The sequence below is a fragment of the Notechis scutatus genome, chromosome 2 (genome assembly GCF_049901735.1).
Source record: "Notechis scutatus isolate UNSWTSFEM ecotype Mainland chromosome 2, rNotScu1.2, whole genome shotgun sequence".
NCBI lineage: Eukaryota > Metazoa > Chordata > Lepidosauria > Squamata > Elapidae > Notechis > Notechis scutatus.
This window is the reverse complement of record NC_142010.1, coordinates 69,977,086-70,002,378: the sequence shown is the minus strand read 5'-3', so window position 1 is coordinate 70,002,378 and position 25,293 is coordinate 69,977,086. Positions and strand designations below refer to the sequence as shown.

At 45.2% G+C, this 25,293-nt stretch overlaps 2 protein-coding genes across 5 annotated transcripts in view; both read left to right on the top strand.

Annotated features, from left to right (window-relative positions):
• PDLIM7 (PDZ and LIM domain 7) overlaps window positions 1-6,013 on the top strand; it is a 57,574-nt gene extending 51,561 nt beyond the window's left edge. For 3 of the 4 annotated variants that reach the window (XM_026673387.2, XM_087955072.1, XM_087955073.1), the window contains 6 exons: window positions 1,093-1,151; window positions 1,494-1,734; window positions 2,118-2,298; window positions 2,873-2,993; window positions 4,145-4,260; window positions 4,844-6,013. In XM_026673387.2, the coding sequence (XP_026529172.1) occupies window positions 1,093-1,151; window positions 1,494-1,734; window positions 2,118-2,298; window positions 2,873-2,993; window positions 4,145-4,260; window positions 4,844-4,930 (805 nt within the window). In that variant the 3' untranslated portion in view covers window positions 4,931-6,013. The remainder of the gene's footprint in view (window positions 1-1,092; window positions 1,152-1,493; window positions 1,735-2,117; window positions 2,299-2,872; window positions 2,994-4,144; window positions 4,261-4,843) is intronic. The other variant, XM_087955075.1, reaches the window with a different exon arrangement.
• Window positions 6,014-8,500: 2,487 nt separating this feature from the next.
• The window catches only part of DBN1 (drebrin 1), a 50,067-nt gene continuing 33,274 nt past the window's right edge, over window positions 8,501-25,293 (top strand). The window contains 1 exon segment of the mRNA XM_087955070.1: window positions 8,501-8,758. Within this exon segment, the coding sequence (XP_087811196.1) occupies window positions 8,673-8,758 (86 nt within the window). The 5' untranslated portion in view covers window positions 8,501-8,672.

Genomic DNA, 25,293 nt, shown 5'->3' with positions numbered 1-25,293 from the left:
GACAGGAAGAGCTGGGCTGGCTAATTTTCTTAAAATGTTAAAGAATTTACTTCAGTGTCATTCAGAAAAAAATGGAGTGTTCTGGGGATGCTTTCAAGCAAAGTTTGGTTGTTGTTGTTGTTGTTTAAAAGAAAAGCTGCCTCCTGACAGCTACACTAGACACACAGCTTAAGTGTATGTTGCCAACTCCAAAACAGTTCTGGCACTGAAACAATTTTGTCTCAAATGCCTTCAGTCAGAGGTCCCGGATGACATTCTGTGCCTTGTTTTGATCAGGATCTTCAATTCTGCTAACTCTCCTGGGTGGTATAGTCCTACTGGGAGCCTTACCAGAATTTGCTCTTATATAACATTAATACCAGGCATTGTTTCTATACCATTATTTAATGATTCGGGAACTGCCCCAACAACGATTACCTCAACAACTGCCACAACAGAACAACTATTTCATCGAGGTTTTCTTTGTAAGCATGCAGACACACAGCTCCTCCTGCAGCCTTTGACTCAATCTTGACTGGCCTGGAGGAACGTGGTGGGCTTGGAGGAGAGTGGACTGTTGTTTCCCATGTCTCTTTTTTAGGAAGGGAAACTATTCAGAGGAATAAATGTTCTTTCTTCTGGGCGTGTTTGCAAACAACAGTCCCTGTCCTCCGTGCTCTCTACAGTAGCTCTTTAAGCCTTCTTTTGAGGCTAGTTAAATTGGATTTTTCTTTGGCCCTGTGGAAGGCAAAAGAGAGAGAGAGGCCACCTTTCCACCTAAGTTGGAAGAATACTTTTCTTCTCAGCCAGCTTTGGGCTTTCTGGGCTCAGGACCGACACTTGATGCTTAGTTTCATGAACTCCCCTTCCTTTAACTCCACCCTGTGTTGGGAAACCAAACCAGCCAATAGGGGTCACTGCTACACAGAGAACTCGGCCTATGGCCTCCTTGCCCTGGTCTTAATTCTTGCCTGGGGAGGGGGAAAGGGGCCTCCAAGCCCAAGAATTTAGTTTGGGTTCTCTCCTCTGTTATAAATGTATGCGAAGGGCCAGCCGCTGCTTGGATATAAGGTAAAAGGCCCGGTTATTTGGAACTAATTGCTTATTTTGTAGCCAGGTCTCCATACCAGATCTGCCTTCTGCACCAGCCTTGACAGTGGAGCCTGGATATGGTAAGCAGGAGCCCTGTGCATGCTAGGGAGAAAGGCAGCTGGAGTGGTGGTCCTTTAGCAGGAAAGTTGGGGGGTGGGGGGGGGAAGCAGGGGAAACCTCAAAGGAATGGTCTCTTTCCTGGTTGTGGAAGCTGCTACAGCTTTCAACTCAGTGAGCTAATTTTAAATTGTCCTTTGTGCGTGCATAGATTAGAAGCAGATTTATTCTTTCCCTTAAGAAAAACCTAGGGTAAGGTATTCCCAGTGACCCACAGAGAATCGGAGCACGAGCTGTGCACTTTCTGGATCCCCCAAACACCGCATAAACGTGCAGTGCCAGATACCTTGTGTAATTTCCTCCAGGCTCTACTGCTCCAAAACCTGCACCTATCACAGGCCCTTCCAGTCGCCCACCGTGGGCTGTGGATCCTTCCTTCGCTGAGCGATATGCACCAGATAAAACTAGCACTGTGCTGAGCACGCACAGCCAGCCGGCCACCCCAACGCCTGTGCAGAACCGCAACTCTATTGTCCAGGCTGCACAGCAAGCCCCGGAGAGTGCCAGCAAAACGCCCGTCTGCTATCAGTGCAACAAAATCATCAGGTAAGCCAGTGAGGTGTTCTTTTTTTGTCTAGGGTGGGGAACTCATTGTGGTCTCCCTCCGCTGCTGTATTATAGCTCCAGCAACCCAGCCAACATGGCCAGCAGTTTAGAAATGCTGTCGGTTGTACTTTAGCAACATCTTGCGGGGCCCCTGCTATTCCTCTCTTTTCTCCCTCATTACTTGATTGAGGAGACAAATGTATGAGCTGCCTTTGCTAATGAGGATTGAATATGTGTGAAGTGAACAGGAGTCTCAGAAGGGTGCTTTTTGGCTTCCTGCAATGGGCGTAATGCAGGCTGGTGGGAGAGAGAGCCTGCCTTTCCAACCGAAGAGATTTCCTGCACCAATCCCCCGCTCACCCTTTCTCTTTGCTTTCCAACAGGGGGCGCTACCTGATGGCTCTGGGACGCTACTACCACCCAGAAGAGTTCACCTGCTCACAATGCAGGAAGGTGCTTGATGAGGGTGGCTTTTTTGAAGAAAAGGGCTCCATCTTTTGCCCCAAGTGTTACGACATGCGCTACGCCCCCAATTGTGCCAAGTGCAAGAAGAAGATTACAGGGGTAAGTTCAGGTGAAACGTGGCCTTCAGGGTAGCAGGTTACAGCCTCGGGTATATTGGAAGTTAGGAACATTGAGGAAAGCCTGGTTGACTTTTAACCCTCTAGCTGTTCCTGACTTAAAGTTCTCCTCCTTCCAGTTTTTTAACCGGTCTGGCTAAGCCAAGGAGAGCTGAAGCCCAGAAACAGCTAGGGCAGTGATGGCTAACGTTTTCTTCCATCACGTGCTGAAGGGTGGTTCATGCCTTAGGAGATAGTAATATGCTTGTTTCATCAAGGGCCTCATTCAGACCTGGAATAGAAGTGGGTGCTGATCGGTTGAAGATTAAGAGCTATAAGCTAGAACTTCCTGGTCTGTCTTTCTCCAGGAATGTTTATCCATTTCCTGTCTACTCCAGCCTCTTCCTTCTCCAGATTCTTAATGTGAGCACATCCTGGCCAAAGATTATCAAGATGATGGCTGTACAGCATGTTCAATGCTAAGGGCTCCATAAAGCTCTTCCCCCTATTATCTTGTCATATTGGCCAAGAAAATGCATCCATTCAGTGGAGTGACTCACATTCCTGTATTGCTTTAGGAGATTATGCATGCTCTGAAGATGACCTGGCATGTCCAGTGCTTTGTCTGTGCTGCCTGCAGAACACCCATCCGCAATCGTGCTTTCTACATAGAAGAGGGGCAGCCCTACTGTGAGAGAGGTACTGCATACCGGATAATTGAGGGATGGCTCCGGGTTTCAAGCTTTCTGAAAGCCCTTAGCTGCTGTTCCAGCCTGATGAGATGGAATGTACCCTGATTGGTCCCGGTAGCATCAGAGTTCCTTGTACCAAAAAGGAAAGCCTTGAGCAAAACATCCATCATGCAATGTATTGCTAGCCCTGGATTTTCTACCCCGGGCAGCAGGAAGAATTTGCAAAATAAAATACTTGCTGTGCAATTTTCCTCTGCCTCCGGTTTGATCACCTTTTGTTGATGGTTGCTGGGCAGTTCCAGTTCTGCTAGGTTACTATGGAGATGGTATATTAGTACCTGCATCACATAGAATGCCAACAAGCATGCTGGGAATTGTTGTTCCTCCCCCTCCTTTCATTCCGGGTCTGAACAATACTCCTCTGGAATATTCCATTAGGAAATTGCGGGGGGAAGAGGGATGTGATTTCACTAACGAAATAGTGGACAGATCTGGTATTCTCCCAGATGAACAAGCAGCTGCCTTTCATCAGAAAACGGGTGGGGACGGTGCACAGGGTTCTTAACAGCATGTGTGTAGCCTTGCTGGACTCGAGCGTGAGGATTGTCAGCCATCTCTAGCCCAACAAGCAGCAGCACAGTTGTGTCGGGCCGTAAGCTTAGCTTAATAACAGCAGAGAGATGGAGCTGAGGGTTGCGGGGGAGGTCAGAAGGAAACCCAGAACAGAAATAGAAGATTTGTAGATCGGACGAAAAGATGTTAAGTAAAGCTGGTGGTGTACTTGAGGCTCTCAGCCCCTGGAAAGTTAACCCTGAACAATAAACCATGGGATCCCTCAATTATTTTTAAGAGTTGCTGTGTTAATAACAGATTAGAAAAGCAGTGGCAGAAGATCCTGGGATGAATTTTCAGAATCTCCCCTAGGCTGAGAAGGACTCCCAGTCAGGAAACATGGAGAGTTTTGATGCTCAAGCAAAATAAAAGTTATAATATATGGGTGCTGTGGGGAGGCCTGGCCTTCCCACCAAGCCATCTTCTACTCCATAGGAAATGCATGTTATGCAAGCAAAGCCCCTTTTTCCCCAAAGTGTATACAATACAGTATTGTGTTTGAAAATGCTGGCTCAGGAATAACGTCGTTTCTCCCCTTTGTGCAAGATTATGACAAGATGTTTGGGACTAAGTGCCGTGGCTGTGATTTCAAAATAGACGCTGGCGATCGTTTCCTTGAGGCCCTGGGCTTCAGCTGGCACGACACTTGCTTTGTTTGTGCGGTAAGACAGTTCCTTCCCTCTTTCCCTCTCTCTCTCTCGAGTTTTCTTATTCTACTTTCTTTTGCTGCACTTCAGGGAAATGCATTATAAAATAATTGCAGGCTGTTATTCCCAGCCAGGGGCAGGACTGGCTGGCATAAGATGTGCTTCCTTCTTCCTGTGCATTGAGGTTGGAGCTACTGGATGGTGCCTACGCAGGCCCTTTTCTCACTTGCTTTGTCACTTGCAGCATTGAAGGTCTCCTGCTGGTGCAATAGAACGGAGAGCCAATGTGGCATAGCAGTTGAGATGTTGGATCAACAGAGAGACCCTTTCAAAGCTTGCCATAGCCACGGGAAGTCACTGAATGGTGTAGAGCCAGCCTACCTTGCAGGGTTGCTGTTGCAGAGCTCCTGGAGGAAATGAAGACATATCAGATATAATTAATGTTGGGGGGGCAACTGCGATGTGCCTTGAGGGTGGCAGTAGGCAGGATTTGTCAGGCTGATTTTCCTCACTTCTGTCATCTATCCAGGCCTTTATTAGTGGGGGGGGAGGGGGAACTGATGCGAACCTCACGGAGAACATCTTTTTTCCCCTACAGATCTGCCAGATCAATTTGGAAGGAAAGACATTCTATTCCAAAAAGGACAAGCCGCTGTGCAAGAGCCATGCTTTCTCCCACGTGTGAGACAGAGGAGACCTTATGTGCTCAAGCTGCTGCCTGCCCCAAAACTCTGCCCATCCTTCTTTTCCTGTCCTGAGAGAGCCCCCAGACCAAAGGTCTCACTTGACCATTTTTCCCCATAGAGGGAAAAGGGTAAAACGCTCAGGGTCCTTTTCGGGAGGTTTACAACGGTTGTATTTTTTTTTTTTAAACCTAAACTGGTGTTCTTCCTATGTATTTGGCTTTTATCTTTTGCAGACTCCATCCAACTTGAAATTGCTAGACATTTGGGGAGTTGAAGTCCAGGACTTCTAGAGGACACCAGCTTAGGGATACTGTAGAGTTCTTGTGCCTATTTCAGCCAAAGAAGTTTCTCCCGAGTAAAGGATCCCAAATGATACAGCATGCTTCAAATGAAGCATCAGCTGGCCTTCCCTTGAAGTCCTTAACTCAGTGAAAACTTGCTATTAAAGCTCCAGGGGAAAGTGGGGGAAGGCAAGTTTTTCCCCAGAGTTTACTAGCATTACTTTCTGTCCCCTTTGCAATGTAATTACCAACAATCCTCTGCCCTGCCTTCTCTGACAAAGCATTTGCAGAGGGCTTCTGTAATCAGGTTGGCTCTGCCTTTTGCCCATTGGCATGTATTTCCCGCTATGTTGCTCAGTGAAATTGCTTCCCCCACCCCCCCCAAAAAGCCCCAATCTCTTTTCCTCCTAACCACTTGCTAGTAACCAAAATATGAGACCCCTACCACAGAAAATGAGTGGCTTATCTAAAGAATTGTGTTGTAAGTTTCCACAGATCAAGAAAAGCCTCACTTCAAAGTACCATACAGGAAAGAAGAGTTTCAAAATCTAGCTTCTTCACACCAGCAAAAACTGCTTCTCCATCATGAGATGAACTTGAGATTCTATACCTAGGAACACAACTTTATATATACTGTAGTACACAGCTTCTGAGGTCAGGGGCAGCCCCAAAGCACCCCTACCAAAGACCTACTATTTGTGTTTTGCTCTAAATGTATTTCTCAGAACTGTGCTGTTCAGCTAGGAGTCTGTGATTCCTGGCCACCTTTGATACCCTAATAAAATATGTCTTTTAAGTCTTCCTCTTGTGGGCTCTAGTTGTTTAGGAGTTCCTACTAATACTTAGAACATTGGAAGTAGAGAAATCAGATGCAAACGATGAACATTCAAAGCACACTGCTGTTACCTTCTGTTCCTTGTCCTCTAATTATACTTGGAGGAAATTTCAAAAGAGAGTAACTACTATTGCTGCAACTCAGAACCACATATTTTATTTTGAAAAGTGGCAACTAGCAAGCATCTTTTCATGCAATGATGGTATTTTAGTTCATAAACTGCTGGGAATAATTCCATCATAAGGAAGTGGCCTGATCTGGAACAAGGTGGACAGAATACTTTTACTATCGTAACTAGACAGATCGTTTCTCTTCTGGTAATAGTTCAGTGAAAAATAATCAGTCTTGGAGAGTGAGGAAACACCCCCCCCCCTCAAGTCTGTTTAGTGCAAAGGCTGGCCACATAAAAAATAATGGGGGAAGAGCCACAGTGGGATCAAAAGAAGGAAGATACTAGAGTCAGCAAAATGTGCTAATATTGCTTGGTCAAAAGTTTATAATGGATTCCTAGGAACATGACACCTGCTGAGGTATCATATACTTCATATACTTTGGTTGGAGATGAGGAAAGCTTCTCTTTTTGCTCCATTCCCCCATTGTAAATTCTTCTATTTGTAAGTTATTTATCCTTTTTAATGAATCATTGCATTATGCTTCATAACCTGGAGAAGTGTATTCTGCACTTCCGTGCTTAAGAGATATAGCCTGCTGTGATTGTTTCAGTTTTGGTGTCTGCTTTGGGTGTCATTTTGTTGTTGGATGTTACCTTTGTGCCTTTGATGATTATTGATCCTATTTTTTTTATGAAAGATTTATTGTAATGAGGTAACTTTTCAACGGAGCACATTTTTTGAAGGAAGCAAAGCCTCATCAAAAGCACCCACTAGATCAATGCCTTGAGGTCATTTTTTCAAGGAAAGTTGATCTATAAGAAGACTGTAAGATAGATGATAACAAGAGCTTAGCACACATGGAAACTATGTTAAACTCAATCAGTCATAATTGTTGCTAAGGAGTAAACGCCACCTCAAATTGAATTTGACTCCTGGGGGTGATATGGACATATTTTTGGAGCAGCAATATACAGGAGTTGTTTGCCGTTACCATCTCCTAGGATATTTTTCAACTTCCATGATATTTCGTGCAGGTTTCCCCCCCCCCCAAATCAAATACTAACTAGATCAGCCTTTACTAGTAGTATTTTGGGTTTATAAATATTTCTGAATATAGTAGTTTGGCAGACCCTGGTTCTGGAGGTTTTTGTACTTGTTTTATTGGTGGTGGGAGGAGGCACAGAGATTTGCTTGTTGGGTTTTGGAAAGCACAGATGGAGCAAGTGGGAATGTCAAGCAGGGACAATTAGTTTCCCCCCTACTCTTCACCTTGTCCAGGTCGTCTTTACAGCTGCTCAGTTGGATTGCATTGCCACTAGAAACCACATGGGCCAGGTGACCAGAAAAGAAATGCAGGGCCCAGGGAGAGAAATCCATCCACTTGATGGATTTTGCAAGGTGCCATGACAGCCCAGCTGCCACCCACTCATTATGGGAAGGAGCCTTTGTCTGACTTCACAGTCCCAGAAAATGACCTGGACAAGCTAAAACAGGAGGCAGACGTCTTTCAAACAGGGAGACATCTAATGCCTATGAGAAGTGCTGAAGAGTGATAGGAAGAAAAAAAAAATCTGGTAGGGGGTAAGCATCCCGCACTTTTCCAAATGCAGCAAGCAGTGATCAACTTTTACAAAAGAACATGGTAGGGATCTGTCATTTGGAGAGAGAGAAAGAAAAAACAACAGGCAGCTGCTCTTGTCTGTATTGATAGAATTGTTCTGGTGTAAATCATCCTGCTTCCCTGCTCAAATCTTTTCCCAGCCTGATGATATCCAGATGTGCAGGAGATGATTACCACCATTCACACAGCCCTGGTGCACGATGGGCTTTGCAACGGGAAACACCCCCACAAAGTGCAAGGCTGGAGAAGTTTCCAGTTTTCCTTAAGAGTTTATACTGTACACTCCTGTGATCTGGACCAGAAAATGCAGTTTGGAAGAGGTTACCCGGTCAGTTTCTTTCTGGCCGGCAATTGTGGGATACATCATAACCAGAAAGTTGTTTTATACAAAACAGCCCATTAGTGCCTGTGCAGAGTGCCGCTCCTGGGTGAAGCTCTCTCTCTTGTGTACCGTTCCCGAGCGGCTGCGCGTAAGGAACAGCAGATCTGTTGGGATCGCCCAGCTCCTACGCCCCAAACTTAACACCTGAAGGCAGGCCGGGTGGGAAGGGCAAGGCAGGTTCTTTCTTTCTCGTGCCGGCCGGACTCTTTTGGCCAAGGCTTTCAAAGGCTGCAAGATGGCTGATTCCGCGCACCCACGTGTGGAGAAACCGGGAGGCGGCGGTTTCTGGTGCTGAAGAGACGGGGCAGGGGCGGGCGGGGGAGCCCGCGATCCCGGCGCTAGGACCCAGCGCGCGCACAGGCGGAGCCTCTGCTCCTCGCCCGCCCGGCTCCCTCTCCGCTGCTGCAGTGTCTCCGAGGCAAGCAGGCAAGGCGGCCTGTCTTAATCCGAGCGCGGCTCCGGCACTGCTCTCCGCTCCCCGAAAGCAGCATCCTTCCGTCGCCGCCGGCATGGCGGGCGTGAGCTTCAGCGTGAACCGCCTGGAGCTGCTGGCCTCCTATCAGGAGGTGATCGGGGAAGACAGCCCGACGGACTGGTAAGCCCCCCGCCCGGTGAGCGGGCGATCCAGCTCTTTGTCCCCTCGGTGGGGAGGGGGCGGTGGCTCCAGCCGCTTTGTACAGGGGGGCGTGGGCGGTGTCTGCCTTGCCTGCCTGCCTTTCTCTGGGAAATCGCCCTCCCGCTCCTTCCCTGCACGCTCCCCGTTTAGCCCCGGAGGATGATCAAGGGAATTCCGCGCCTCCCACCGGCAAGATGCTCCTGGAACGTGGGACGGGCGGGCGCCGCCGGAGGAAGAAGCCATTAGCAACCCCAAAGTGGTGCATTGGCAACGCCGCTTGCCGGGCGAGGTGGGGCGACGGCTCCTTTTTTTGTGGGATACAAGGAGGGCACTAGCTGAAGATGCTCCGACGGTCTTTTGTAGTCGGAGCGGAGCTGAAAAAGACGCCCCGAAACGGCAGCGCCCCGTTTGGCCAACCCGGGAAGCCCCCGCTTGCCATTGAAGCCTCGAAGGCACGTCCTAGCAGCTGCGCCCGTGGCTGGACGCCCCCCTTCCCGGCACTTTGTCTCGGGCTCGGCGGGGGCGGATCCCCTTTGCTCTTTCCACCTGCTCTGCCGTCTGCGCCGGGCTGTCGTGAGCCTCGCGGCCGTAGCCCCGCACATCACAGCCCCAGGCCGTCATCTTGGAAGGTTGCCCCCTGCTGCGGTCATCCTAGAGCCCTTCGTGGCCTTACCTGCCACTCTTCCCTCCCCCTCGTTTTTTTTTTTTTGGGTGGGTGGGTAAAAGTTCTCCGATAGGGACCCGCTACACAAAGGAAGGTGGGGCCGGGCAAGGAGAGAGGCGGGGGTCTGAAGGCTTGAGGGGAGGGGCTGGTGGACTGGGAGGAGGGGGAGGAGGAGGAGGGTCTGTGAGAGGAGTAAAGGGAGGCATCCAGAACTAGGTATCTCAATTCTCAAGAAATGCTCAGCCCCAAACTGTAGCAGCCTTTCATCCTAGCTGCTGAGGCCTGCGAGAGAGCGGATTTTGTGTGTTTTAGGCCTTTTCTTCTCTGTGGAAGAGGAAACCTGTGTGAATTTGTGTAGCCATGGCATACCATTCAAAGGCCTTCAGAGGCGTTGGTCAAGAGCCTTGAGGCTACTCCTTCCCAGAGCAACCTTGATTTGAAGGCTGCCTGTGGAAGCCGTCTCCTTACAAAGACACAACACAGATGGCATCTGCTCCATTTTTGCAGTCCCCCCTCCCACCCACCCAAGGTTGGAGTAAGGCAGGCTTTGATAATGAGACTTGCTAATTCATATTTCCAGCTAATAGGTATTCACATCTCTGAAGCAGAAGGAACCTTCCCTTTGTATCTCATTAATCATTTCCAGAAATTTAAAGCAACTTTTGTTTCAGAGGTCACTGACGATTATTCCCAGGCAGTTTAGTATGTGTACTTTCTAAGGTGTAGACTTGACTGGAGAAGTTGTGATAGTTCCCTAAACCAAGGTACCAATACTGCATTTTGCCTGAAATTATAGAACAGTTAATCTGGTACCTATTATGCAGTAAAAAGTCTTTTAGTCTTTAAAGCAGTGGTGGCCTATATCCTCTATGAGTGTTTTGAATAGATCTCTCCTTTTCAGCATCAGTTCCCTACTGGTGAAATCCAGCATTTACTCTTCTTACTCTTTTATTTAGATAAGTAATTTAAGTAACAATAGAAAACATGTTTTACTCTACATGTGTGACATACGTGACTGCTGATGACTGGATTATATCCACTGTAGGCTTCATGATATTTTCTAAGGAACCTCTGTGGACTTAGTTTTATTTATTTTTAATAATTTACACAATCCTGCATTTGTTTTCATCCCGGCATTTTCCTATCTGGATGCCCTCCAGATGTACTGCTATTACCTTCTGATTCCCATGCTGGTGGGTGATGGTTGGGAAAGATGATAGAACAGTACTTATTTCAATATAAGTGGCTAAAGTTCTAAGTATCCAATGAGGCTTTATTTACCTTGCATATGGACCCTCACATTTTCAATGTTTGTTTTGTTTTAATGCAGGGTTTCCCCTTTCTGAAACACCTCCTGAGCCTTCTTCATCTCCTCCTCCCTATCTGCCAGGAAGGCTGTTCTCTCTGTGTCATTGCTGGGGTTCTCTTTCCTCACTCCGATTGCTTGGAGGCTCTTGTGCACCCAGACGGTCTAACTTTAGCAAGAGCGTCATGCATACTGTGATAAAAAGTAAAATCTCCACATTGAACTTGACCCCTAGTGATTTTACAGATAGCTCTATGTACAGTGTTTATGGCAACAGCAATGATGTAGTTTGCCATTGCCTTCTTCCTGGGTGGGTTTTCTTTTCATTTTTTACTCCCCAGTTTAGCCTCCAGCTCTCATAACTCTAGATAGCTTTCTATCCAAACTCTAACTTGCTTGGTTTCCAAACCTAGAGAGAGCAGCCAGCAAGTTGCCACCAACATTTTTTACTTCCTCCTTCCAAAGACATGTGCCATTACGTAAGATGGCGCCTTTCGTTTCTTTGGTCTTCTTGTCATGACGTGACTTCTGGTTCCGAAGTTGAAGTCAACCCTGTTCTGTGCTTTGAACTTGATCTGCCCCTATTTCTCCTCATCTACTACAATGTCTTTGAAGCTGCCCATATCACCGGCACATTGATTGCAGAAGGGCAGCTACTTCTTGTCATCCCCTGCTGAGCCATGAGTTTCATACTCATTCCTGGAGAGGAAGATGGTAGACATGGCTTTCTGGGGATATTCAAAGCCTTCATCTGCTTTACTTTTCCCCCCAACCTATTAGTTTCCTTCCCCTTTTAGTATGCTTATTTTTCTCCCTACCATATGCACACACACACATACCATGTGCTTAATAGGGGGAGGTCTTCTTTCTTTGAAGCTCACTCTTCTTCTCTTTCCTCCACAGCAGAAGGTCTCCAGCTGTTCTTTTGCCTACTTCCTTCTCTTTCAAAGCCCAAGCACTTCGAGACCCTCCTCCCTGGCTCCAACTTGGAAGCTAGGGCCTCATGGACTGCGTAGCCGGAGACGCTGCCTATAAATCATTGTACATCCACTTGCTAACAATAAAGAGGCAGCTGGAAGAGCATATATAGTATGAGTAGGGTTTGTGGTAGGAAGTGGGGAAACAACAATGGGAAATGATCACAGCATTGTCTGGATGAAAGAAATTCTGTGCTCAGAAAAGCAAGTTTGCTGCAAAATGAGTTAAAAGCAAGCAAAGACTATATAATATATCAAATACAATCATTCTTTTGTTCTGTTCCCACTATCAGAAATTAAGCTGTCAGCTTTTTAGGATAGTGGCCTGTCATTTCCTCTTCCCACATGCTGTAAAACTCTGAAATTAATAATACTGCCTAAGTAGAAATACTAATTGGGAGAGTTCAAGAAGGAACAAATTACATTCATGGGATCTACCATGAAAAAGCCATATCTCTGGATGAGTAGGCCGTTTGGGGAAGTGGGTGGGGGTGAAGGTAACAGTGATCAACATGAAACTGCAGTCAACAGCTTAGGAGCAGGTAAAGGGATCAACATGGAAGAAAATCCCCTGAATCAAAGATAGGGTCATACCTGAAGCATAAATTTCTATAAAATTGGGCAGGGTGTTGCCACAATATTCATGGATTTGCTCCTAAGGAAAAACCCCTTTTTTAAAAAGAGAGCACAAAAGACACCCACCCATAAGAGAAACAGTGCTTCTGTTTTTTAAAGACAAGACTCACGTGATTTTGATCTCTCCCAACAATGTGGTGTGTGGCTAGATTTTGTAGGGAGAAGTCCATCTTGAAGTCAGTCAAGATTTGGTGGCTAGGCGGTTAGTTTACTGGCTTTTGTGACTTGACATACTTAAGCTCTTTCTCAAGCTTCTTGAAATTAGATTCCTGGGTCTTTATAATAAGCAGGCAGGCAAATAGTGCATGTTAAATCAGAATTTAAAATCCTGTCATGACATTAATTCTGCCTTGTAAATCAGTTTTTGAAAATGGCATTAGCTATCAAGTAAACCCCTCGCTGAGCTTTCAGAGATGCTTTCAATTATACCAGTGCCCTGTGAGTTGGTCAAAATTTAACTAAAGATATCTGCTGCTAACCAGCCTCCCTTCTCGAGTCCCATTTATCCAGCTACCACCCTCCTTTTTGAGGCTAGAGTAAGAATATTAAAATTTCTGTTAATTTGCCGTTGGATCCTGGGATTGCTATCCTTGCAAGTTTCCAAGTTTTTATTACCATTTGTATTTGCACTGTTGTACTAGCCATCTTCCTTTTCCAGCTTTAGGCCATTTTATCTCCCATCTTCCAAAGAGCTTGGGGTGGCATTTTATACTCATAATAACCATATGAATTAACAAAATCGATCACATACGTCAATGGTCTTATAAAAATCTTAATTGTGCAGGGATCTGAACCTGGGAATCTCCTGGCCTAAAATGATCTTAGTGCCATACCCCATTTTTGGCTCTTCTTTCTTTCTCCATTTGCATTAGTTTTCCATTCATGCTGCTATCCTGGCCCTGAGATCTCTCCCCTGTTGGCTGGCCTTCCTTTGTCCTCTTGAAGCATTTTCATCCAGCTTGCTCTCCAAGGCTGCTGGGAGGAACAGCCCCTTCTCCTTTTATCCAATGGTGCAACAGAAAGTTTTTTTTTCCTCTTGCAACATGCCGCTTCCTCCTCTAGCAATTTTTAAAGCCTTTCCCTTTTGGAACCCAACATCGGACTCTCTGCCCAGATTTTCTGGGCTGAGTCTCATCTAGTGTCACTCTAGTGGTGAAGCAGAGAAGGGATGATATCAGTGAAGCTGACAACATGTAGCTAAAGAATCCTGACCTGTGGTAGCTGCAGATTTGGGGTAGACAATGGGGTTGTGAAGTATGATGGAATTATGGAGGCTGGGTTGGCTTTGAACGAATTTGGTAAGGTGGGAAAACATGGCTCAGCAAAATTGGGTGTGTCTATAGGGTTCTCAATGGGAAGGGTCAGTTTTAGAGAAAATGAAGACCAGAATTTCCTTTGGTTTTGATCAAGTGTCACATTTGAAGAGGGAGGAAGGTTACTTGAGGCTAAAGCTGGTTTCTAAGTAGGGGATCTCCCCCTCCCACCTCCTTTTTTAAAAAAAGCCCACTATTTCCCCCAATTATCCTGTGGTTTGAACCCATCAGGTCATTGTTGCTCCAGGGCACACTCAAGCGATACAATGCTTTGCCAAAGGACCAAGAGAGCTTGCAAACCTCAAATGCTTAACAATGAATGAGCCAAAGGCTGCAGCACCCTCCAGGATTTCAGTCCCAGCACTAAAAGCAACATCTGGAGGTGGGACAAAAGAAACCCTACCCAAATTTCTAAGAAAGGGGGCCAAGAGAAGTCTGCTGTCTGGATCTTATTCCCAAAAGATGCTGGGGAAGCCAGCTGGGGATGGTTGGGGTGGGGCTGAACAATAACTTCTTTATGCAGCAAGCCTTACCCTGGCTGGTGGGCAGCTGTCCACACAGCAGGCCTCATCCTGGAGCCATTCAACCCCAGAGTGTGGTGGAAGGCACCTGGTGGCCTTCTCTTGTGGCTCAAGGTCATTTGGCTGACAAGACTCCTTATCTTGGGGAGTAGGCTAACCACTCCTATTCCCTGCCCGTGCGTTAGTGGGCTATGGGGCATCAATTCAATTACGGAGAGGAACGGTTCCTGGTTGGGAGGCAGAAAAGCGCTGAACGCGGCAGAAACCGCCTGCGGGGGTTGAGAGCGAGGACGGACAAAGACTCTGCCTCGGCGCTACTCTGGCGGGGCGGGTGCGTGTGTGGAGGAGATGCTGGGGCGGGAGCGGCCTCCCTCCCTCCTCCCTGGCGGTGACCTTCGGCAAAAATTAGCCCCACCGAGGACGTCGGGAGGCACGGGGAGCACCTCGGGGTTTGGGTCAGAACGTATGGTCTCTGGGTGTCCAGCCGTGGGAATCGCACGTGGCTGCTTTGTACGTCAGAACCGAGAGGGCGCGACGCGGGGCGTAGGGAGGAGTTGCTTCGGTGCCGCTGCCTTTTGCTCCCGGGGCGGGGTGGAGTCGGGTGTGTGAGAGGAGAGCGCGCTCAGGGCCGGCGGGCCGCCCCGCTGGAAACCCGCCTGGGGAAGCTGCTGCTCCCGCCAAAGGCTTTCTAGAAAGGCCGAGACCTGTCGGCCTTTGCTTTCTCCAAGCGTCGGTCCAGCTGAAGCCACGCCCTCTCAAGGCTCGCCCTTCCCGAGCAGCTGTGCCCCCTCCCCCCTCCCCCAAAGGCCCCCTCCTCCACGCCTGGGGTCTCGCCAACCGCCCTTCCCCCTTGCGGAGACTGCTGGGGCCCATTACTTGAGCAGAAAGGAATTTGGTGCCGTTTTCAGCACGCCGGCGCCCTGGGGCTCGTGGTGCATTAGAAACACATGTGCCTGGACCCCCGGCTCCATAAGGCGGCGGCCCGGGGGTGGGGGGGGGGCGGCTCTTCCTTGCCTTTCCGAACAGGACGGAGTGCGCGCGGAGGTGGGAGGGGAGATTGTGCCTCTCCGGTTGCAACCAGAAACCCGGACCTGGGCTGGGTGGGGGGCCCCGATTTTTAAGGCAAGCCTCTCTTCTGAGCCTAGCTACCAGCTGCCGGGTCTGTATTTAGTTGTTGGGGTTATTTTTTTAGTATTTTTAATATTTATTTCATTTGTCAATCGCTTACAAGATACACGTATAAGAATAAACATAGTTTTGAATACATGAAAGACTTATAATAAAAATAAATTTTTTATTAAATTTTTAAATTAATTAATGAATAATTAAATTAAAAATCTCGGCTTTTTTCCCTTCTTAAGAGCACGGTGGGAAAACACGCAGTGTTAAACATTTTATTTAATTACAGGGTTTAAATCCCATTTCTCTCCCCCCCCCTTCCAACACTAGCAAGCACTCAGGGGGCTGTTGTTTTTCAAAACAAAAGAAAAAGCAGAATAAAACAGTTTAAAACTTAATATCAATAAATTAATGATAGGCTGGAGAAAGAGGAGCACATTTACCGACTTTTACATGCAGGAAGAGGAATTTTGCCAAAGTAGTTCCCAGGGAAGTACATTCCATAGCCTGGGAGTAATGCAGAAGAAGGCTAGGAAGGCTGGCCTCTGAGAAAAGGGGGGTGTCTTTATATTTCAAGGGCTGGAAAAGTTCATAAGTTCAGAAAGGGAGAAGTACCAATTTAGGTAATCACATCCTAAGCCATTGGCAGAGTATTAAACGGGCTGCCAAAATCTGGACAACTCTAGATGATAACAAAGAGGTGCAAAACAAAACTCTTTGCTGCTAAGTTCTGGTTGTCCTGATCTTTTTGAAAGGAAATGTGAAATTACTTTAAAAGTAAATACCAACCCATCAATCTATGTCCTAGAAATAACCGATGCAGATCTTTCAGATAGGCCCAGCCCTGCTGCCTTTTTCCCCCAGTTGCAACCTCAGTATAGAGTGGTCAGATGTGATTGTAGATAATCACAAACAATTCAGCTAACTCATAAAGGTTGGCAGTTACTACAGGTAGTCCTCAGCCTACTACAGCAATTGAGCCCAAAGTTTATGTTTGCTAAGTGAGAAATTTGTTAAGTGAGTTTTGCCCCCTTTTTACAACTTCTCTTGCCACATTTGTTAAGTGAATCAGTGCAGCTGTTAAATTAGTAACCTGGTTGATAAGTGAATCTGGTTTCCTCATTGACTTTGCTTGTCAGAAAGGTTGCAAAAGGGGATCCCATGACCCCCTGGGACACTGCAACCATCATAAACGTGAGTCAGTTGTCAAGCATACGAATGTAAATCATATGACTGGGGATGCTACAATGGTCTTAAGTCTAAAAAATGGTCATAAGTCACTTTTTTCACTGCCGTAATTTTGAATGGTCACTAAATGAACCATTGTAAGTTGAGGACTACCTGTATTGAAGCATTCACTGTGCAAGTGTGCTTCTCACTAAAGGCCCTGCCTGCAGTTCCAATGAGAGGAAAGAGCTCTCTGCTGTCTCAGATGTAGTACAACCATTTCTAAAACCTCAGTAACTGAGTTTGATTTTCTAACATAGGAATAAGGCAGAGAAGTGTGAATAAATGAATTTGCGCTAGGAGTTAGCTACCCACATCTTAGTCTCCATGGTCTGATGAGGATTCAGTGATATGCAAGGCTAGAAAACTGGGACTTGAATGATTTAGCTGTTTAACCTGCAAACAAGGCTTATGTGTAAATTATACACACAAGTTGTAGTTGTATATGGGCATAATTGGTCTTTATAATATTACTTGCAAACTGTGGTACATGACATAGGGGATAGTTAAACTTCACCCCCATTTGGAAGGTGTATCTTGTATTAGAAGTATTTCATATTTTTTACAAAGGTGTTAACAATCAAAACCACAGAAGGTCTTGAGTAAGATCAAGGCTGAAACCTTCCTCTCTTCTGAATGACCTGATTAGTTCTCTCTCTCTCTGCTCCCTTTTGGATAGTCCCCTGATGCAAAATGTCGGCTTAGGTTCCTGTAATTGTTCTCAAACCAGAAAATGTGACCCACTCTTACCTTTTAGGACACAGTGAGGGGAAAGCAGTTGTATCTGTGTCAGAATGACAGCCCAACAGCAACTGGCTAAAAGACAAAGAGCAGAGCAGCTGGCAATGAGAAGTTGTGCATCATATCTCCACCCAAAGCACTGCCTGCTGTTGAAGCCAGGAGATGTGATACAGCTGGGAGAATCAGGGTGAAACTCTACTTAGCTGAGAGTAGCAGCAGCTGCTGCATTTCCATTCCCACCCGTGGGGAACAATTATATTTCAGGGTTAAGTTGCATGCAGCCCTTGCCAGCAGCTAAATTGCTGAATTCAGGAGCATTGGGAGGGCATTGCTCCTTATGACAGGCTGTGCCCCTTTCTGTCCAAATACCCATGGAAATTTTCTATCCAGCACTTATCGGCTAGCTGAGTGCCAAATTAGGAGTGGATGGAAGTTACTGTAATTAGTGACGCATTGTTTGAACTACAGGCAGTGTGGGTGCCTCAGTTGGTGCCAAGCTGGGCTTCTCTGCACAGCGACCTGTAAAAAAGGGCACAGAGCAACTCTGGACTTAGCAATAGCAAAGCTCCTGTACTGGTAGTCCCCCGTTCAATCAGGAGTACAGTAAGGTAGCAATAAAGTTCTTCTGATGAGATTCCTGCCTTCTGTCTTGGAAATTAGGGCTCCGTTTTTCCAAATCCAGCACTATACTTTGTAATGTGACATAGTGATTAGAAAGTGTTCTAACCAGGTTCAGAAAGAGGCAGGCTTAAATCTTCGCTTGACTCGGTTGCCAGGTCACCTTGAGGTGGTCTCTAGTTTTCTAAGCAATTTATCTGATAGTGCTGTTGTGAGAATAAAAACAGGGATAAATCTCTCCTCTGCTGTTAATATTTTAATTAACTCAGCCTAACTATTAACTGATTTTGGGTTCAGTCATGAACAGATGAAACCTCTCTCTTGGTCCCAGACATCCATTTTTCACAGACAGATTATTTTGTTCCACCCTTTTTAAAAATGATTTTTCTTCTTGATGGAAACACTCAACTCAACCCCTCTCAAGACCATACTTGGTCTGCAATAGAAGCCATGAATTCTCAAAACAAACCTTACATTGGAAAAGGAGCCAGTAGAAGGAATATATTGCTGTTCTATTGATAATTGAAGACACTGCTGAAGAAAAGTAAAGCAGTGGTGTGAAACAATAAATAACCTTAATAATCATACTGAATGCTGCTCATATGGAATGAGGGAATCTGGCATGGCTCTGGCAGGCTGTCAAGAGGAATTTTTCCAGTCCCCAAACAGCTGTAAGCTAAACTGCTTTTGTGGCAGGATCCTGCTACTGCTGCGCAGAGGTGTGCAATCTAACTCTTATTGGACCTTTGCCATATTTGCACTTTATGACAGCAAAACCTGTCCCAGATCCAGAAAAATCTATGTATATGTGTGTGTACATATGAAAGACAGGGGGAAAAAAATAAGAGAAGGGGATATCAGTTCGAAGTAGTGACGCCTTCTGAAATGAATCATCCCACTTCAATTCTTTATATCTTTTGTCTTCAGTGTTTCAGGCATAGTGGATATCAAATAATATGTTTCAAAGTACAGATAGTCCTTGACTTATGACACAGTTGAGCCCAAAATTTCTGTTAAGTGAGATAGCTAAGTGAGTTTTGCCCCCATTTTACGATCTACCTTGCCACATTTGTAAAGTGAATCATTGCAGTTGATAAATTAGTAACGTTAACTTCCCCATTGACTTTGCTTGTCAGAAGCTGGCAAAAATGGCCCCAGGATCTTGCAACCGTCATAGATACGAGTCAGCCGCCAATCATCCCAAATCCCATGTGACCATAGGGCTGCTGCAGTGGTCATAAGTGTGAAAAATGGTCATTAAAGTCACTTTTCTGTTCCATTGTAATTTCAAATGGTCACTAAACAAAAGATTGTAAACCGAGGACTACCTGAAAAGGGGAGAAAGCAACTTGCAGCTAAAACCAGCACAAGCTATTTCTAAGATAGACTGCAGTAGGCTACAGCAGATGTTTTCTCTGACAAAATCTGGTGCTAGAAAGGATGAGGTCTTCCTTTTGTCCTCTTCCAAATATTGAGTGAAGATGAAAATAGCTAATCATAGGTGTGGTCCCATTTCTGAGGAATTGCGTTATTAATCCTTCTAGAAAATGTGACTAAATCTTGTGACTTATACTTTAATCAATTTTCAGCCCACATTAAGGTTAAACCACAGGAGGAATTAACTTTGACTACGTATTTCTACTAGTAGGAAGGAATCCTAGGGAGATTTAACTCATTCACTGGACCAATGGATAAGATGTTGAGGCTAAGAAGTACATGGTGTAGAGCAGAGGTCTCCAAACTTGGCAACTCTAAGATCTGTGGACTTCCACTCCCCGAATTCCTCAACCATCTATGCTGGCTGGGGAATTCTGCGAGTTGAAGTCCACAAGTCTTAAAAGTTGCTGAGTTTGGAGATCCTTGGTGTGGAGCTAGATGTATCTTGAGGAGCATGATAAGAGTATCCTGTGGGAGAACCGGGGTAATAAATGGTGCCTTTGATATTATTGTGGGCACTTTTATAAAACTCATCAGCATAATGTGTTTCATGCAGGGAAATCCCCCTCAATTCCTAGCAGTAAAATAAATGGGTTGAGGTCTTGGAAACTATGATTTACTTTTTTGCTCAGCAAGAGGTGCATTTATCACTTTACAACCTCGTTTTGTTGTTCACTGCCTATATGAATCCCACATGATCCGGGAAGCCCCAAGTCCCCTTGTTATCTGATGTGGCTGTGCTCCCAGATCTGCTGTCCACAGATTGCTGCTGCTGCTTCATTTCAAGCCGTACGGTATAGTTTGATGCTTTTGAGGGGGATATGAATGACATATATTAGTTCTGCCTCATTGATACTTTGCTACTAACTTCCAAATCTATGAAGGCACTCCAATCTCATAGGTTTGGTTTTAAGGGTATTGGTTAGATGCCTCTAGGAAATAAAACAGGCAGGCTGAGGTTAGGATTTCCTGGATGGAAATGGACATGGACAGAGAGGACATTAGACTGGGAAGAAAGGCCCCCAGGCATTGAGTTAGACATTATTGAGCTAGTACTGTCTTGAATCTTTGGGGAGCTGGATTTCTGGGCTAGGACTGGACTAGGACTGTATGCCCGGAGATCCCATAGACAAGTTACAGCCTGGTACCTTTCCTTAGCTCTGTTGCATGGCCTCAGTAGCCAAGCATCTGTTTGATCTTCCTGCTTCTAGAGCTGATAAACTTTTATCAAGCTTATCACAGTGTTTTATTAGCACTTTCTAAGTGCCCGAGTGCACAAATCCATTGTATGGACCTATTAAGGTTTTCCTTTCTCTTACTCTCAGGATCCAGAGAGTCTCCCCCCACCCCCCACCCAACAAATTAGCTGCACCCATATTCAATATTGAACCGACACAGGATTTGGGCTTCCCATTCAGTGTCCTTCTACTGTACACTGCCCTCTGCGTCTAGCTGCCTATAGTAGGGCAGTAGCCTTGATTTTCCTGGATCTTGGTGGCTCAGCAGAAGCAAATTGGGTGCAGGATGATTGAAAAGTAAAAATGAATCTGGTGAGCTCAGTCCCTATTCTAGCACTGCCAGCCTAACATTTCTCTTTTCAGTCCATTGCTATTTCTACTTAACACATCTTTGCTGCTTTATAATGCGTATTTTTGCCACTGCAATGCTACCTTTAGCTCTCTTCAGAAAAACTTGAATTTTCAGAGGTGGCTGGGTTGTCACCATGTTAATTCAAAAACTTGAACTTGAAGGGAAATGCTTGCTCTATTTTTGTGCTCCAGGGCCAGTCCCACCTATTCAGAAATGTTTAGTCAACACATTCATTGTGTAGTTGAGGGAACTGATGCTGCAGTCTCGTGAGTGCATTTACCAGGGATAGGAAACACAAGTGAGACCAATCCCTTGACACATTTCTACATAATGGGGACTTTTGCTTATTTTCCTATGGAGAAAAAAGAAACCAACAATGCTTTGCGGCAGGGTTTCCCAACCTTGGCAGCTTTAAGATGAGTGGACTTCAACTCCCAGAATTCCTCAACCAGCCACGGGAACCTGTATAACTAAGCTGGGGAATTCTTGAGAGTTGAAATCTACCTGTCTTCAAGGTGCCAAGGTTGAGAAACGCTGTTTTACACTGCACCATGGAAATATGGGGTTTCTCTCAATTTATTCATTGCAATATTTATTGGCCATTGTTTGTCCCGCAAAGAGGCCTCTAAGCAGTAGACCAGCATAATTCTTTACACAGGACAATGCCAATTTGAAGGGCAGGGCTGTGAAATAGGAAGGCAGCTTCAGAGTTGCATTGCTGCAACTGAAAAGGGATCCGACTCTGATTTTGTTTCTTCTGATAGTGGAAGGTATAGCAGTCCCTTAAAAGTGGATGGTTCCACAAGCAGCTTCTTTGCCTAGCAGGAAACCTCAGATCACATGGTATCCAACATTTTGAGCCTTATACATAAGAACAAGCCCTCTAACAGAAGTTGGAAGCCAACCAGAAGCTAGGCATAAGGATAATATAATACTGTACGGTTTACAAACTGAAAACTAGGAAGCAGTCTAAATGGCAGCATTTTTTTTCCAATCGTGGTTTCCTAATATTCTTTTCAAGGGAGGCCATGTAGACAGTTGCTGTAGTGGAAATGTGAAGTACCTGCACCTGGAGCCTCTTCAGTCCATTCAGTTGATGCAAGAACATGCCTCGTTCACACAAATGTTAATGGCTGCTCTTATGATGTGTGTAGCATCATGGGTTTCTCTGCCACAGGACATGTGGCTGATCAGAGGAAACTTGCCACATTGCAGCGATGTTCCCCAGATACCGAATTTATGCAAACATCGTGAAGACAGTCCTCCAGCGATGTTCGTGCGGGTATGTCTTCTCACCATGGTCCCATGCACATATGTTCATAATTTTGTTTCCCTCACTCAGGTGTAGTGAGCAGCTGCCTTTTTATTGCAAGAGCAGATGCAACCAGCCTGGTGTGAAATAGTTGCACAAGCCAAGAGGGGTTCCTAGAAGCATCAGGAACCTTAAAATACATTCAAAATCCAGAGCTTTGGGGTGCTTTTCCTTCCTTTGCTGGTGAATCTTGAGCATGCTTTACTGCCCACCCTTTTGTGCCCTGCATTCATTTGAATTGGGGTGTTCCAGAATTCAGGACAACTGAATGACCGGGTTTTCATTGGGGGAAACCAAATTTTCTGCCATCACTTCGAGCTTAAGGATATAAAATGGTCACATCTGCTTCGAAAAAAGGCTCCCACACTTCAGAACTTTGAAAACTTCATTTCAAAGGGTAGAAATTCCTGTGTTTAGGTACAACGGGCAGAAATGCTTGTGGAAGAAGGATGAAAGAATGATAGAGACTGAAAAGGGTGGGCCACAGCTCCAAATTGCTGCTTTCTCTAAGCTGAGTACTAATTTGCAGAGCATTTCTGCCTCAACACAACAATGTACATCCTCATTGACATTAAATGAAAAAGAAAGAGATAAACGTGCTTATGATTATCAAAGAAATGTTTCTCCAGATTCTGGAAGACCTACCCTGAAGATATCCCCCAAGACTCCAAAGTTAAAAAGTATAACATGGATAGTGTGTAAAATGGATTCCTGATGAAATCCTGCGGTGAGCGGCTTACTGAGAAATGCACTGCTAAGGGCTCTTACCCAAATGAGTCTTTGAAACTATCAGTCCAAGCATTCCAGAAAGATCCCATGGTCAGTAGTATCAAATGCCCCTGAGAAGTCAAGCAGGAACAATGTGGATATCCTCTCCATGTCTAATTCCTGAGGTAGCTCATTCACCAATGAGCTCAATGCAGTTATAGCCCCAAACTGAAAAATAAACCGGAATGAGGAGTGAATCTGTGTTAAACTTCAACCAGTGGGCATAAGAAGAGGACCTTTAATTCTTCCAACATCTGTGGAAAGGCAAATTCTGCCAAGCATGTTTTTTCCAGGAAATTCTTGATTCTTGCTGATACAATTTTTCTTCAGAGAGCAAAGAAAGGATCAATAAGACTTGATACTAATCGATATGAACTTAGTCAAAGATGTGGAAATAGCAAGGAGATTGGGAGAATTGCTGTATGTGATTTGATGGAAAACTGAAACTTAAGTGCAGCTGAAGTGCAACTTTAGAGTTCAAAGAAAGTGATTTGCAATAAAAACGGAGCAATATAACTAGGATTCCAAGGCAAGGTAAAGTAATGGGATAAAGAGTTCAAAATGGGTGGGAGTTCTTAAAAACACTCTCTTGGTTGAGAGGAGGAGTGTTCCAGGGGTCAGCCAGAAAGAACAGGATGAATGGACAGCATTGAAGTTGGAGTCTGATAGAAATATGGTCAGAGAATATTGATTTATACTGAAATGTTTAAATCTTTTTGACCAGTGAGAATTGCATCCTAAAATATGGGAGAACTTTCTGGTTTTATGCATTGAGAAATCCTGAGGTACCAGGCAACTAGAGGGTTGTGCCTATCTACAGAAAGGAAGAAAAATTATTATAGAGAGATCATAATATGATTTATTATTAATAATATTCTGCCAGACAAACCTTATTTCACTTTGGCAACGATGAAATTATTACCAGGAATGGATTTTTCAAGAAGCCATTGTCAGACTAAAATAATTTCATTTTTGAAGTTCTATAGCATACCTAGTAAAGCAGGGTTGTCAAACTCCCGGCCCATGGGCCAGATGTGTCGTGTGCTGGCCACACCCATGCCCAGTTTAGCGAAGGGGGAAAGAAAAATCCCAGTGTGTCACGTGTCACTTCTGTGACTACATGAGTTTGACACTCCTGTTGTAAAGCATTTGACAAAGTATCCCATGATGCTCTCATTAGCAAGCCGATGAGACATGGTGATTAGATGGATATATGGGTACGTCAAAAATAAGAACAGATTTAGAAGACAACAAAGATGGGAAAAAGAAATCCTATGAAGAGTGGCTGAAGGAAGAGGGAGTATTTAACTGTGACAAGAAAAGACTGGCAGCACTCTTCAAACATCTTAAAGGATGTCACACAGCAGAAGGTTTAAAGAAGTTTCCAGGGATGCTGGAGACAGAATAATTAATGGAAGTTAAAGGACAGCAAATTGACTGGATATTAGGAAAAAGTGAGCATAAAAGTAGTTTGACATTGGAATTCAATTACACAGAGATGTGGCACTTTTCCCTTTGCTGGGATACTTTCAATCTGGATTCCTTCATGAAGCAAAGGGCTGGACTCTGTGGCTCAAATGGACCCTTTGCGATACAAAGTGAGGATAAGTGGTAGTTACCAAGCCAGTGTTTATCCAACTATTGCTGGGTGGGGTGGGGAAATGTAATGCTTTCTGTTTATGCCAATTTTTCCTAGGTAGTTTTTTCTTCTTCTAGCTGTTTCTCTCTCTGTGTGTCTCTCTCTGTCTCTCTCTTTCTCTCTCTGTCTCTCTCCCTCCCTCCCTCTCTCTCTCTCCTCTCGCTCCAGCCATTGACTTGCAAATAAAATGGGCTGGGAACAATTGGCTTGCATCAAATCTCCAGTTTTCAAGAAGAATTTATTATAAATCATATTCTAGAAGTGTTCCTACTCTCCCTGGATGCAAGCCCAAGATGGGGCCAAAAGCCCTGTTTTAGGTCTAAAATGTTTTATGTTGCTGCTTCTTAGAAGTGCTGAAGCTTCTGTACACTATACTGTCATGGGCCGTGCTGTTGCTCTCATAACAAGGAAGTATTTGGAATAAAGTATGCACATTACACAATTTACATACTTTTATTTGGCTTGGCTTTGTTCCTGTAATTAGCAGTTAACAAAAAACCTGAAAAACAAAATTATAGGTTTACAAAAGAATTATATGTTAGCAAAAAGAGACAAAGAGGTAGGCAGGTAGAAGAGGGAGGAGGACTGAGAGAAGAAGCCAGATTTTCAGCAGACAAAGAAGGAATCGCATCTAAAAGGCAGGTAG